This window comes from Microcaecilia unicolor, chromosome 5 (assembly GCF_901765095.1).
Source record: "Microcaecilia unicolor chromosome 5, aMicUni1.1, whole genome shotgun sequence".
NCBI classification, from domain to species: Eukaryota; Metazoa; Chordata; class Amphibia; order Gymnophiona; family Siphonopidae; genus Microcaecilia; species Microcaecilia unicolor.
The window spans coordinates 41870376-41886525 of record NC_044035.1 but is presented as its reverse complement, the minus strand read 5'-3'; the positions used below and the strand labels follow the sequence as shown (position 1 = coordinate 41886525).

The window sequence follows — 16150 nt, the reverse complement described above, 5'->3', positions numbered from 1 at the left end:
TTGATTATTTTAAGGGGAAGATTTATCAAATGTTTATTCTAATTTTATCAAGGAAAATATCCCATTATTTTCAAAAGGAAAAAAAAACATCTTTGCAAAACTAAAGCAAATATTATATGTCAATCCTTCCCTCTCCCCCTTCAACAGTCAGCTTTCAAATACCACTAAGGCAGGACTTTCAAACTTGTGCATCCAAAGATCATCAAGGAGTAAAAGGAGCACTCAGGGAAAATAAGGCCATAGTGGAGAGACTAAACACATTTTTTGCTTTGTCTTTACTTAACATAATGCATGGGAGCTATCCATGCCAGAAATGGTATTTAAAAGGTGTTGATATAGAGAAAACAACTAATCTTGGTAAACCTGGACAATGTAATGAGCCAAACTGAAAAGCTAAAGAACAGCAAATCACCTGGACCAGATGGTACACACATCAGACTACTTAAAGAAGTCAAAAGGAAAATGCAGACCTACTATTAGAAATCTTTAACTATCATTAGAAATTGTCTATTGTATCTGAAATGATAGAGAGAGAGAGAGACTATTATAAATAACAAAATTACTGAGCACATAGACAAACATGGTTTACTGAGTCAGAGTCAACATGGATTTAGCCAAGGGAAGTTGTAGGGGTATTTCCCTGTGACCTAGCCTGAGCTGGTCTTGGCCTATACAAGCCTATGACATCTTGGTATAATAAGATGGCTGCTGCAACTCTCTGTGTCAGCAAGATCCAGCGTCAGCTTGTGGAAAATCACTGACAGGCTTGCTGAAGCCAAGGACATTCTGTGTTCCAACCATCCCCCTTCTATCTCTGAGACGCTGGGAAGGGAGTCATACTCATGGCACCAGAAGTTACCATCTCCAAGGTCACAAAACAAAGAACTCTTCTTACCCATGCACTGTACTGTATGAGAAGAGAATTGGTCTAGGCTATCACCCGACAGAGAGGTCTGAAAACGCGGGGAGAGTGAGAAGTAAGTTAGTCGGAGACCCTCAGAGGAGGAGTACCTGGCAAGGACCTGAGAAATCCAGCAAGGCTCAGGGTGAGCTAGAGACTGTATGATACCAACCTTGTGACTGCGTAACTGGTGCAAATACCTGTGGCAGAGATATTGGCTCTGATAACCAAAGGAGAGACGGGAACCTGCTTGTTTGCTGAGAAAGACCTGCATTACATAAGACACAGACAGCTGAGATAGCGTCTGGGGAGATTCTGCTCTGGTCTTATCTGAAGCCGTCATCAGGAAAGCGTGGTAAGATCACAGTGATATATTTCCTGGTCTGGGGTTAGGCAGTGGTTTTATCTAAGTACGACTGGTTTATGTCAGCTCTTGGTCAGGGAAAGCTGCTAATGTGTATTTTGCATAAGATGTGATAAGTTTTCATAAGGATCATTAGGATATCATTTGTACTGTTCTAATCATTACTGTACGTAGTCTCAGGATAATCAGAGTGTAGTTAGACAATATATTTTGTTAGTGTGCATATCAGTAAGAGATATTATATTGCATACAAGCTGTTGCAGAGTGTCTATTTTTCTACCTGTAATAAATAATATATAATTATCATCTGTGACGTGGCTTTGGTTCTTTGGCGAAGAACAAAACACTGGCAGGGTGCCAGCACAAGGTTTCTTTATAATATTTCCCCTAGACTGAGCGGAAACCTTGTAATAAGTATCATCAAGGAATAATTATTGCCCTAATTACTTATTTTCATCCTACAAAGTCTTGCTTTACCAATTTTTTGAAGGCATGAGCAAACGTGAATAATGGTAAGATGGCTGATGTAGTGTATCTAGATTTTTAGAAAGCTTTTGACATAAGTCCCTCATGTGAGACCCCTGCGGAAATTAAAAAGCCATGGGATAGCAGGTAATGCCTTCTTGTGGATTGGGAATTGGTTAAAAGAAAGAAAACAGAGAGTAGGATTAAATGGACAATTCTTTCAATGGAGAAAGGTGAATAGAGTACTACAGGAATTGTACTGTGATTGGTGCTTTTTAATGTATTTATAAATGATCTGGAAATGGGAATGACGAGTGAATGATCAAGTTTACAAAATTACAGAAAACTGTTCAAAGTTGTTAAATATGTGAACTGTGAAAACTGCAGCAGGCCCTTGGGAAACTGAAAAACTGTGCATCCAAAATGGCAGAAGTTCATATTTACATATGCAAAGTGATGCATATTAGAAAGAATAACCTAAACTATAGATATACGATGCTATATTTTTTATTTTCCTCTTGCTCTTGTCTCTGTTTCCCGTCTCATAATGGTTCACTTGTACTGTTTTTTTTTACATTTGTCCCTGATTTTCAGTGCTTTGTTTCTTCCTTCACTATTCGCTATGTTTAGCTTTTTAACGTATTTATTTTGGCTCTCCGTTTGTTTTGGTTTTTGTTTTCTTATTTTGGCTAGCACTAGTCATATTAGGTTTGGAATCACCTATTGTCATCTTGAGTTCCAAGGTTTGGAGCGTTTCCATATGTATGCAATGCTCATTAGTATGTATTAGGAGCCTATTTAAATAGACTTCGTCATCGGAATGGCTCCTTTTCTAACATTGAGCTGATCCCTTAGGGTAACGCTATGTGTTTGGATTTTCTCCCAGTGTCACTGCCCTTTATTTTTCCACCTTAGCAGTTACACAGAGGTTTTATGAGCACTTAATTTTTTACATTCCATGCTGTCATCACATGACATTGGTTTATAACAGCCTGTCCCCTTTTGTTTTTTTGAAACCAGTATTTTGGCGCCTTTTTTTGTATTTATATTTATTTTCTTACCATCTTGTGAGTCAGCTTCTCTAGTTTTTTTTCTCATCTCTGCACCAGTGCTTGCTCCCTGTTGCACCTAGGACTTGGTCTAAGCATTTTTTGTTTTTATAGTTCTAAGCTCTAAGCGACAGAACATTATTTTATAACTTCAATATTTATGTGATGACGTTGCATTTGGTCTGCATCGTCACTTTTTTAGCCTTCACTGTAATTTTTTTTTTTTTTTGCATTTTTAAATATGGATAACCTCGGATAAAGCAGTTTGCCCTCATTTCTTTTGGGTTAATGCTTTTGCATCATACTGGAGGCACTTTCTTGAGTACAGCTGTCAGTTCAGGCCAGCTTACGATTAGGTATCTTTCCTGTAGTCACACATTCCTCATGCACATTTTATTCAACACATATGTTTTCATGCTACACTGCTCGCTCTTTTTTTATGCACCTAGGGCTTTTTTAAATTGTTTTTTAGACACATAGATATGTGGGAAGGAAGGCCAAAAGCTCAGGGAGCAAGGCCTGGAGGCGCTCATCGAGGGCCAACATCAGGAAAAGCTGGGGCGTCGGTGTAAAAGCAGGCTTCTCAACTTCTGGGGTTGAAGCGGTTGGTCATGGCTGCCTGGAGACCCATGCATCAGCGCCTCCTGTATGGAGGGGGAGTGGTCCTCCTGGTGCCGATGCTTCTCGGGTGCCGTGGAATTCCTTGGTGCCCCAGAGCTCTCGCCATCATGTATCGAGGGCGATCAATACTGATGCTTGGAACTGACGCTCCTCGGTACTGGGCCCGACACTGAAAAGTCCCAGGGAGCCTGCATAGCGGGGTTGGTGTCAAGGCAGGTGGAGACCCACTCAATGCATGCTCATTCCCAGTGTCTAAGGATCTCGCAGACACACGGACCGATGCACTTGATGTCGATGCCGACACCAATGTCAAGGTTTTGGACTTGGCTCCAAAACGTTTCTCTCTTTGAGCCTCTCTGGCTAACTTTTCTTCATACGAACACACAGAAGATAGTTAGAAGGGGTATGCTCAGGCTCCAAACACTGGAGAAACCAAGAATGGTTGTCTTTGCCAGGGATGGTTCAATTGAGCCGAGTACAGCACTTAAAGCAACTGGGAACCTTTGTTGACATGGAAGGAAGACAGCTGTGAAAAACCCCCCAAAACACTCACTCCTCACCGCACAAAAAAAAAAACCAGAACTGATGGTCCTACACTCTCACGGCAGGTGGGAAGGCACTTGCACATGCACAGTGGAGCACAACTCGTGATCCAAAGAGCTCTGTAAAAGCTTGTCACAAGCTCCAGACTTGGCAACGTGGATTGCGTTACCCACATCTGAGAATCATAGGCCTGCCTGTCCTCGGAGAATGTCATATACTACTGATTCAGGCATAACAAAGCTCTGAAGCAAGTCTTCATAAGCAGTAGGTACAAAACCATGGTCCCTGCAGATAAAGTGTTCAGAAGCTTGAACAGTAAACATAAATCTCAAGACAGACTAAGAAAAAAACTAGAATACAGTAAAAAGCAAATACAATCTCAGACTACCTTTTCTGAGACTTCTCAGTCTGAAATTAGTTTCATCAATGTACTGCACTACTTAGCAATTTTCCTTAATCAGCAGAAAATCAAATATTCACTGCCCAAATATTATATTATCACTATACATGCCTGTATCAACCCTTCTATATCACATTTATTTATTTATTTGGATTTTACTCACACCTTTTTCAGTAGTAGCTCAAGGTGAGTTACATTCGGGTACACTGGGTATTTCCCTGTTCCTGGAGGGCTCACAATCTAAGTTTGCACCTCTGGCAATGGAAGGTTAAGTGACTTGCTCAAGATCACAAGCAGCAGCAGTGGGATTTGAACCAGCCACCTCTGGATGTCAAGACTGGTGCTGTAATCACTAGACTACTCCTCAACTCCATGTAGACCAGAAGGGTTTTTACAAAAGTATAGATCAACTGCTACAAAATTTTGCAGGCAATCATATCATCTTGGGTGGGGATTTCAACCAACCAATAGACCACAAATTTGGATACTTCATGTAACAATAAATACAAGAACAGTTACTATTGGAAAAAGTAGTTTGAGTGCATGTGCTGTACTGTGAAATGTGTAATCTGAAGTACATTTGTGCTGTGCTGTTTATGGTACACAGTAAAAGCCCCATGATGTGGGGTGGTCAATCAAATACAACAGTTATCTGAGAGTCCCCTGCTTTCTATTCCATCTGGCAAGGAAGAGGAGGAGAGAAGCGACTCTGGAGTGGATAGACTAAAGAGCAAAGTAGAAAAGTGCTTATCTGTAGCATAGGTTCTCCATGGACAGCAAGATAAAATCAACCATACAAACCTCCCACCTCCCCTCACAGCTGAAGCTCAATTCACTAGATATAGTATGGACTGAGGATGAGGAGGGGTGTTGGTGTCCTAAGAGAGAGCATCCACGCATGCCCAGAGAGTTTTCTAAAGTTCTCAGGGCTTTGGGAAAGTAGATTAACAATGTAGCTGTCAGGGCGACATCAACCATATGTGTGGCCAATATTATCCTGCTTGTAAATGCACAAGAACTATTCTGCGTTCTATTCTTCTTGTTACTTCTTCTCCCCTTCTCAGAGAAATTAGGGGAGGAGGCAAAGTGCTGTCTGGGGGAGACACCAGTTACTTGAGTATTCTGGATAGCTCAGTGCTGGATAATGGGGCTTTTACTATACAAGTTTGGTCTGTGGCTATTAAACTAAGGTGCCTTAGGACAATGAACTACACATGAGCACTGACACCAGAACACCATGCATAAATACTTAACATTCCTCATGTTCCAGTGTTACAATGTTAATCTATAAAGAGCATTTATCTGATATATTTACAAATGTAAAGTATAGCTTACTAATAAGTGTCAATGTAATTCTGCCCAACTTCAGTATTTCATTTTAAAGCTAGCATTCTATTTTCCTTTATCAGTACAAGTACATAGAAAAGTGTAGGTAAAACAAGATAATAATAAAAAAGAGCTAATAACCTCTTTGATGGTCTTTACAATCTCAAATTCAGAAGACGTGTGAAAATCGTAGCCTTCTTTCCGGAGATAGAGCCGCAGAAACCGGGAAACATCCCGCCCAGCAATATCAATCCTCATAATGGAGTGTGGCATTGCAAAGCCTTCATAGATGGGAACTGCATGTGTAACTCCATCTCCTGAATCTAGGACAACTCCTGTAGTTCTTCCAGTTGCATAACTAATACAACGAACAGGAAAACAAACCTCTTTACTCTCAAAAGGAGAAAAACAGAACTTACAAAAGCCACTTAGCCAGGACTAGAAAGTAAGTTTTTGTGTTATCTGTTTTGTTCTTATAGATAAAACATTGGAAAGCATTCTAATTTTTCAAATGCATATAGAGCTGGTCACTAAAGTGAAGTAACCTCCACTACCATTAAGGTGGGTTATTGCATATGTTTTACTGAACTGCTTCCACTGAAAATAATGGGGGCAGTGGCAATTAATGCATATTGTAACTCACTTTAACAAGAGCACAGATTACCATGCTTTAGTGAATCAGAGTAACAGACAAGCTCCATTGCAACTTCCTGTAGCTGAGAATAAAGCTATATCTAATACATATCTTATGCCAGCCACTAAGTTTCATCATAAGATCAATATCTGGCTCAGTCTTTTACAACTGAGTTCAAGCAGCATTCCCGGCCATGGCAGGGACTGATACAGAAAACTAGCGTAGACTGTAGCATACGATTTGTGTGATGTCTGCACACAATTTTCTGGGTGCACGATACAGAAGGAGAAATTATGTCTTACCTGATAATTTTCTTTAGTCAGCGAAACTGTTCTGAACCAATGGGTGTTATCCCTTCCTACCAGCAGATGGAGTTAGAGAAAACTGAATTTTGCCAGCGACATCACCAGAATAAGCAGAAGTGCTTCCTGAGACAATTATTTATTTATTTTAAAAAGACATTTATACCCCACATTATCCCAAGTTATACTCGAGTTTAATGTGGCTACCAATTGAGATTAAGTAGGCAATAATAAGTATGCATCTGCTCAAGCAAATGAAGGTCCCCTTTGTAATGCACCCATGCCCCATCAACCACTACAGCTGCAATGATAATCAAGCGAGCAAAACACCACAGAGTGGAACTCGCTACCTTGAATATACCAGGATATAGCCACATCGCGGGAACCCATATGGCTGCCAATCACAAAATTAATTTCTCTTTTTTATTTGTTTTGAAGTAATGAAAAGGAAGCACAGAGAACAACCAGAACCCTGGAATGAAGTCTTCCAAGGGCGGGACCTTCAGAACAGTGTCGCTGACTAAAGAAAAGAAAATTATCAGGTAAGACAATTTCTCCTTTCTTAGTGTCAGCTCCACTGCTTTGAACCAATGGGATGTATCAAAGCAGATCTATTGGGTGAGGGAAAAGAGAAAGACCTCTTTACTGAGACCCTGTGAGAAGTTATATTCTGTAACCTCTGAGCAGCTATATTTCCTGTACTTCCCGGGCACTATCCAGGTAATGATAAAATGTTTAGATAGTTTTATAATTGATCCTTATTCAGTTACCTGTTATTTGCCTGTTATTTTCCATCTCTTTTTACAGTTCACTATTCAGTATTTTTTTTATGACAATAAACCTTTTAAGTTTATTCACTCTACTTGTCTGGGGATAACTTGAGAGCAGGAGAATTGCCCAGAGGTGGTTGGGACCCAGTTGGTGAGAGGAAGGTGCTAGTGTAGAGCACACGACCAGGTGCAGGCGGACCTGAGGCCGCAGGGTTAGCACCAGGCAAGTGTCTAGGCGTTTTGTCATAGATGCCCTTTCCCTTCTCCCAAAAGTTGGACAGCGGTCACCTGGATCCTCAGGGAGCTAAGGCCAGCCCCTCCTGCAGAAAACCTAAAACATCGGGAACCTGAGCCCTACATGGAGATAAGGGTTGTTCCCTGCACCAGGATTCAAACACAGACCAGGGACATAGAGGACTTCCTGGAGCAAAGCAGGGTAGAAAACACTGCGGGGGAAAACCCACATTTCTCTAATCGTCACCTCTCAATGGCTATACCATAAGCCAAAGGGGGTCAGGATCCTCCATCTCTATCAGCCTTCACTGGAGCAGATCCCAACCCCTGGGTAGTGGAAGCTGATCTTCCACCAGCAGATACCAGAGATCCACATATCAAGGTCTGCTATGCTATGCTGTTAGGGTCTTATTACCCGCAAAATATTTAGGTTCAGTGCGGGTTACCATTAGACACCAAAATACATAAAAAAAGAAATTCACAGCATTACACATAATACATCACCTAACTAAAAACTACTCTCAAAAAGCCATGTTTTCAAACTCTTCCTAAAAATGCTATATGAATGACTTTGGCAAACATCTGCAGAATAATATGATTCAACTGCTATTTGTGGTGCTTAGGTAGCTCCATGCTGGCTGCGTTGGTTCCAGCAGTTGCCGGAGTCCATGGAGATTTCTCGCCTGGAGTCTGGGATAGCCTTTTTGGGGTGGATGTTCTATATAATATGGTTAGTTTTGCTTCCATTTAATGGTGGTGTTGCCATTTGGTTATGACTTCGTCAATGGGTGTGGGTGTGGGTGTGGCTTCTAAGAAGATTTTGAGCCAGCTACCCTTAGGGGGCACTTGCTCTTTGATGATGACTTGGAGAAGTTCATGAAGGATATGGGGGAAGCATGGCTCTCCACCTCCCTGAGCTGCGCAAGACTGTGCTGCAATCCATGGCCTTAAGGGGGGGGGGGAGGGCCGCTTCAGGTATGCTTGGTGCCCTTCAGTCCAGGTGGGGAGCAGAATAAATCCTTCAAGCAAGGGTCCTTTCAAGGCCCCATGCGAGACAGTCCTTCAAGCGGAATTGCAGCCGCTTTGCCTGCTCAGTGAGGGTGCCCCTTGTTGTTTTCGGTGCAAGCTCTTTCTTCAGTGAGCGGTCCACATCAGGGGATTCTGAAGGTGGTTGAGAGAGGGTACTCCTGTGGAGTTTGGCCATCCAGTTCCAGACATCTTCATGACCTCTCCCTGTGGCTTGGCTCTAAAGTGCCAGGCTGCTGTTGTTACACTTCATCAGTTCTGCGATATTGGAGCAGAGGAACCAGTTCCACCAGCGGAGAACAGCCTGGTCAGGTACTCCATCTATTTTGTGGTCCTGAAGAGGGGCGGTTCCTTTCTTCCCGTCCTGGATCTCCCCAATGAAAAGGCCAGGAAGAGCTGCTGCTCCACATTCTTTTCATGGAGCTCCCTGAGGGCTGAGCTGCCTTGGACAGGTACAGCTGTCATGTGCGTAACTACTGTAACCAGGGCGTCCACCCCCAGGAAAACCCTACACTTCTAAACCTACTCAGCAAAGAACAGAGACAAGCAAGAGACCCAGCAAACCCAGGAACTCTCACTCTTCCCTTATTAAGTGGATGTGGGCCTTATGAAGTGGGAGGTTTAAGCATAGTCAAGGAGTCCACTGCGGAAGGTTTAAACATAGCCAAGGCCCCCGTGACCTCATCTAAGAGATGAGATAGCTCCTCATGACAATGGAGTTGGAACCCATGGAACTGCTTCTCCCCAGCCTCCCAACAGGGAAGGTCATTGGAACTGGAGTCCATGGGGGAGATTAACCAAGGAGTCCATGGGAGCCCAAGACTGAGTCCTCCTCCGCTCCCTCTGAAGAACCCAGACCCTCCGGAATGACCAGATCCATTCCACAGTGCTAAGACCCCAATTCATGGCCTCTGCAGATCCCCTTGGGCCCCCCCACCCAAGAGGATGAGGGTTAGTGCTAGGATTAGGTCCCATGAGGGGACCTGTGCAGGGCCTGCGCAACCAACTTGGTCAAGCACTGGAGCCAAAAACCACCAGGGACCCTAAGGACCCCCCTGCCAAGGAGGGTGAACAGGAATGAAAAATCCTATCACATAATCAGGATTTTTTTTATCTTTCTCTGTCTGAGTGAATTGAGAGAGAAGAGAGGATTCTAGCTGCCAATTTCTCCTGGCAAGAACAGTATGTCAGAGCAATGTATCCATTTTAGCTGAAAGGGGGAAGAGAACAGCATATGTAAAAGGCTCACCAAGAGAAAGGCAAACAGACTGAATGAGCCACATTTACACACTATAATCCATTACCTCTGGTCAGCTGCTGGCTCTGAAAGCCATGCAGCGTGTGCCATCAGTATGCCCTATCTCACGGCAGAAGTGCACTGGCCAACCTTGGCCCAGGGCTCCAGCATATCTCTGCTGTCCCCAGCTCTCTGGATGCACTTAGAGAGAAATTCCCTACTTAGTACTTTATAATAGCAGTAGCCCCTGAGAAAGGGCACAAATCTAGACAGGTCAACTGAATTAATAATAATTATATATATATATATATATATATATATATATATATATATATATATATATATATTTTGTGCTGCTGTAGTGAACACTTTTGGAAAGCCTGGGCGCTACAGGGAGAGCCTGTGGGGTATACACCTAATTAAGGTTAACAGACAAGAGGGGTGGGGGAGGAGGATGGGGACTCGTACCCCTTGGGAAAGACAGCAGTATGCAGGTCCCTGGAGCAGTTGTTAGGGGGTGCAGTGGACTTCAGGCAGGCGGACCCAGGCCCATCCCCCCCTACCTGTTACAATTGTGCTGCTTAATGCTTAGTCGTCCAACCCCCCCAAACACACTGTACCCACATGTAGGTGCCCCCTTCACCCCTTAGGGCTATAGTAATGGTGTAGACTTGTGGGCAGTGGGTTTTGAGGGGGATTTGGGGGGCTCAACACACAAGGGAAGGCTGTTATGCACCTGGGAGCTCTTTTACCTTTTTTTTTTGTTTTTGTAAAAGTGCCCCCTAGGGTGCCCGGTTGGTGTCCTGGCATGTGAGGGGGACCAGTGCACTACGACTCCTGGCCCCTCCCACGAACAAATGCCTTGGATTTATTTGTTTTTGAGCTGGGCGCTTTCATTTTCCATTATCACTGAAAAACAAAAACGCCCAGCTCACAAATTGTCGAATAAAACATGGACGTTTATTTTTTTCCGAAAATACGGTTCGGTCCGCCCATTCACGGACCCGTTCTCGGAGATAAACGCCCATGGAGATAGACGTTTTCGTTCAATTATGCCCCTCCAAGGCTCTTCCTGGGAAATCCCTGGAGAACTTTTCTTCTGGGCCTCCACCTACTATACACTCTCTAAGGATTTTAACCTTCTCTCTGCCTGAGTACTGTCCTCCTGGCTAGGCAGGCAGGCAGGCTAGCTCTGCCTCCTTAATGTGGCCCAGTGAGGGAGTGCTGATAAGGAAACCTGGGATTACTCCAGGCATTCCTTCATAATGCCAATACTTGTTTTTGCTCAGACATGCACAAAGTACCTACTGCCCTTAGCACGGAACCTTGTGGGTATGCGTCCAGTGTGCTTGCCCCATTAGCGTTCACATTCTGTAGACATTCCATTTGTATAGCATTTGCTTTTGGCACCAGTGAGCTAAAATTCAGCCTTACAGATGCATTAGAAACCTTGCGCTCAACCATCAGCCATGGCTCTACTACAAGCTTTCTGCATTGGCCTCTCAGGGTTAGCAACTTGGTCCAGCCTCAAACCTAGGCAGTCATTCAGCAGTTGCAAGGACTAAATACTGTTCTACAGTACCCTATGCTCTTAGTCAAAACCATGTTCAAAAACTGCGTCCAGATGTGCAGAATATGAGGTCTAATAACATATTCTTCATCTTGGTAGTAAAAAGATGAACTAAATTTACCTTAACCTACTGGAAAAAGATTGGAAAGGTGGACTGCACCAAAGTACCCACACTTCCAAAAGCATTCTTTATCTCCATCTCTTACTCTTCAAGAACAAAATGCAGTCAAGTACTAACCTTGCTCCTTTCCCCAATAATGTATGGTAGATGGATAGTGGCAGGACCACAAAGTGATACTTTTCTGAGGAGTAAAACCCCTCCTCCATACATATCTCTGTCCTCTTCCGTTCCCCACTTTGATGCTTTTCTTCTCTTCCCTCTCTCTCCTACCTTACCCTAGCTAATTAACTTCTCTCCTTCCCCCACCCATCCTGCTGATGCTTTCTTGGTCTTCCTAGTCCTAATCGGTTCTAAAGACACAGACTCCTGCTGTCAGACAGCAGCTGTCTTCAACACCTGTAAATGCATCAGAGATAGTAGAGAAGAGTGGGATGGGATGGATAGTGGAGAACAGTGGGGCAAAAATAGAAGGAAGATGGTAGAATCAGTGTCTGAAGCGCCTGGCATTTGCATGTGGAAGGTCCACAGATCCTAAGCTAGACTTCGCACCTTCTGTCTCGCTGCACCCTACGCCTGGAATAAACTTCCTGAGCCCCTAGGTCTTGCCCCATCCATGGCCACCTTTAAATCTAGACTGAAAGCCCACCTCTTTAACATTGCTTTTGACTCGTAACCACTCGCCACCACCTACCCTCCTCTCCTCCTTCCTGTACACATTAATTGATTTGATTTGCTTACTTTATTTCTTGTCTATTAGATTGTAAGCTCTTTGAGCAGGGACTATCTTTCTTCTATGTTTGTGCAGCGCTGCGTACGCCTTCTAGCGCTATAGAAATGCTAAATAGTAGTAGTAGTAGTAGTAGTATGTCTGTAGCTGGAGAAGCCTGAAGAAGCTCACAAGCCCTTGTCCCTTATCTCTGGGAAGTCACTGGTCTCCCTGCTGTGGTCACTGATTCTTCACTCTTTTTCAACTGGAAGGGATCTAAATTACCTCACTAACTCTGCTGTTCTTATCCCTGGCTTGTTTTGTTGGTCCTTTTGTATACATGTAATTTTAAATTAATGGGGACAACTTTCCTGTTACCCATGTAACCTTCTGTCCCCAAAAACATTACATGACCAAGTTCTTGCACAGATGAAAAGTTACACAGACAGATAAAAGATTAGGCACATAAAACCTTTCTATTGTAAAGAAAACTTAAAAAACAATTAGTACAACAGAACAAATGGCCCTATTTTGTAATATGCATAACACGGTATTCCCAGGAACAGAACACATTTTGAAAAGCTTCTGGGTACTAACAGGCTCAAGACGGCTTGCATGGAGATGAAGAGCGCTGGGACATTGAAGGTCTCAAAAAATACCTCAGCAGCTCGCTCCCGATTTTTGCGAGGGTTCAAAGGTGCCTCTGTCAGCAGCACAGGGTGCTAAAAGAAAATAAATTTGAATTAGAACAGCTTAGATTGCTTTTTTTTGTTCTGGACCAGCAGTTTCCTCACACTCCTTGGGACCTCTAGCTCAATCTGAACCAGTTTCCGTTGGGCTTCAGTGCCATAAACCTTCATTTGCAACTATGGAAATTAAAAACAGGGAAAAAATATCTCTTCCTAGTTCACTGCAGCTCCCTTCAGAATAGGACAATGTGAATCTTGAGTTTGATTACTACCTGTGATCACTGAGCAATGGCTGAGCCTCCCTTCTCTCTAGGGGCTGGTGGACTATAAGCATAATTACCATTACTAACTTCTATGTTATCTGCAGCCCTACAGTAGAGTAGAGAGCACAAGACCTGACCTGAGAAACAAACCAGAGTCCTCTGCAGCAGCTAAAATCTCAGAACACTGACAAGTTATCTCACTTCAAAACCAGAAACTAATGTAACACTGAACATTAATTTGCATGAGTGATTGAAGGATCATAGATAATTTGAATAATTTTGCAAACACAGAATGTTTTTACTTGACCGTTTACGGAACCTAAACTATTATTCTGGATTTGCAGGCTATTAGCATATTATACTGTATTATCAAGTCAAAAATTTACATTTTCCAGTAGTCACTTCTATCACTAACAATTTCTTTTCAAAACCCTTTCCAGGAAGTTATACAGTAACTACTGAACATGCTGTTAAACTGGGAAACAGAATGATTTGATGGATACATCACACTCCTAAAGCAGCATTTCAATATAACCTATCTTTCAAATACAAGCTATATAGTGAAAGGAGCATTGGTCTCTAAAGAAGTAAGAGAAGATTTAATTCAATCAGGATGTCATTCACTAATGACTAACTACAATGTTAATTAAATCAGGACATAAAAACTAAAAATCTCTAAAAGCCTAAGCTGAAGCACCTGATTATCTCATCTTGGGATAAATTTTGAAGTTTACTTTATTCCTTAACAGTAAACAAAGGGGCTCATTTTCAAAGCACTTAGACTTACGAAGTTCCATAGGTTACTGAGTATAAGTGCTTTGAAAATATGACCCAGGTACTTGAAAAAAAATCCTCAGGAAGGACTAAACCAAGTCAGATAATAAATCACTCCACAAGGTGTTTGTTTTAAGCCTCTTTTGTGTTTGTTGCTGTGTGACAAAACAGAGTTCCAGGTTGGGCAATGTACTATTTACTAAGGGATTCTTGATATATTTAGGAGGGAGTGGTATAGACATACCCTGCCAAGGGGACTAAACTAAGTAAGCACGAGTTAGTTTATTTTGAACTAACATGACACAAACCAAGAAGCCTACAAACGCAGCACTGAGGCTGCTTTTCTTTCTTTGCACCTCTAATTTGAAAATAAAAATAATAATTCATGCTCACCAACAATATATAAGAGTGATAACAAAGTGGCAGAAGATTTGATCAGGCTTTTTGATTTTTTTTAATTACAAGGGAACGGCACCTCACCTCTTCAGAGAAGGTCTGCAGCTGGTCTTTGGAGTATACGTACTGCCAAATGCGCTCCATGTCATTCCAGTCCTTTACTATCCCGTGTTCCATGGGGTATCGGATGGACAGCAGGCCTCTGTGCTCCTAAATAGACCACATATGCTGCTGATATACTTGAGACACAATACTTCAGTAATAATTAATCTGCTGTCTCATCTACATTTCTCACTTTTCTCTTACAGGACCCCTGCATTACTGTGTATTTCTTATTTTTATTATTCACTATTAATTTTAAATATGAGGTATTTAATATTTACTCATTATTTGTTTATTCTTTTCTAATGCCATTTTATAATTGGGATCCATCTCATGAATAACATGAAAAGGCAGAGTGGAGGAGTGGCCTAGTGGTTAGGGTGGTGGACTCTGGTCCTGGGGAACTGAGTTTGATTCCCACTTCAGGCACAGGCAGCTCCTTGTGACTCTGGGCAAGTCACTTAACTCTCCATTGCCTCATGTAAGCTGCATTGAGCCTGCCATGAGTGGGAAAGCGCAGGGTACAAATGTAACAAAAATAAAATAGATACTATTGGAGATTCTACATGGAATGTTGCTACTATTGGAGATTCTACATGGAATGCTGCACAGGCTTCTGCTTCTGTGAGTCTGACGTCCTGCACATACGTGCAGGACGTCAGACTCACAGAAACATAAGCCTGCGCAGCCTTCTACATGGAATGTTGCTAGTGGAATAGCAACATTCCATGTAGAATCTCCAATAGTAGCAACATTCCATGTAGAATCTCCAATAGTAGCAACAGAATCTCATATAGTAGCAACATTCCATGTAGCATCTCCAATACTAGCAACATTCCATGTAGAATCTCCAATAGTATCTATTTTATTTTTGTTACATTTGTACCCCGCACTTTCCCACTCATGGCAGGCTCATTGCGGCTTACATGGGACAATGGAGGGTTAAGTGACTTGCCCAGAGTCACAAGGAGCTGCCTGTGCCTGAAGTGGGAATCAAACTCAGTTCCTCAGCTCCCCAGGACCAAAGTCCACCACCCTAACCACTAGGCCACTCCTCCACTGTTGCTACTATTGGAGATTCTACATGGAATGTTGCTATTCCACTAGCAACATTCCATGTAGAAGGCCGTGCAGGCTTCTGTTTCTATGAGTCTGACGTCCTGCACGTACGTGCAGGACGTCAGACTCACAGAAGCAGAAGCCTGCGCGGCCACATTGGTGATCTGCAAGGGCCGACTTGGAATGTTGCTAGTGGAATAGCAACATTCTATGTAGAATCTCAAATAGTAGCAACAGTGGAGGAGTGGCCTAGTGGTTAGGGTGGTGGACTTTGGTCCTGGGGAACTGAGTTCGATTCCCACTTCAGGCACAGGTAGCTCCTTGTGACTCTGGGCAAGTCACTTAACTCTCCATTGCCTCATGTAAGCCGCATTGAGCCTGCCATGAGTGGGAAAGCGCTGGGTACAAATGTAACAACATATATATATATATCAAAATATATTAAACTAAAAGTAAAGCAGCAAATGCTGCATCTTTCCTGGGCCCACATTGTATTACATACAATTCCAGATACTGCGGGTGCTCCCACGCCAACTAGCACTGTATTTAACACAGTGCCTGTGTAGTAACTTTCTGAACATCCCCTGCATTCACTGCT

At 42.8% G+C, this 16150-nt stretch overlaps 1 protein-coding gene across 1 annotated transcript in view; it reads right to left on the bottom strand.

Annotated features, from left to right (window-relative positions):
* Positions 1 to 16150, bottom strand: part of ACTR1A (actin related protein 1A) — a 62986-nt gene that overhangs the window by 28023 nt on the left and 18813 nt on the right. Inside the window, exons 4-6 of the mRNA XM_030202832.1 lie at positions 14476 to 14601; positions 12867 to 12991; positions 5811 to 6027 (exon numbers count right to left, since the gene is read on the bottom strand). Of these exons, the coding sequence (XP_030058692.1) occupies positions 5811 to 6027; positions 12867 to 12991; positions 14476 to 14601 (468 nt within the window). The remainder of the gene's footprint in view (positions 1 to 5810; positions 6028 to 12866; positions 12992 to 14475; positions 14602 to 16150) is intronic.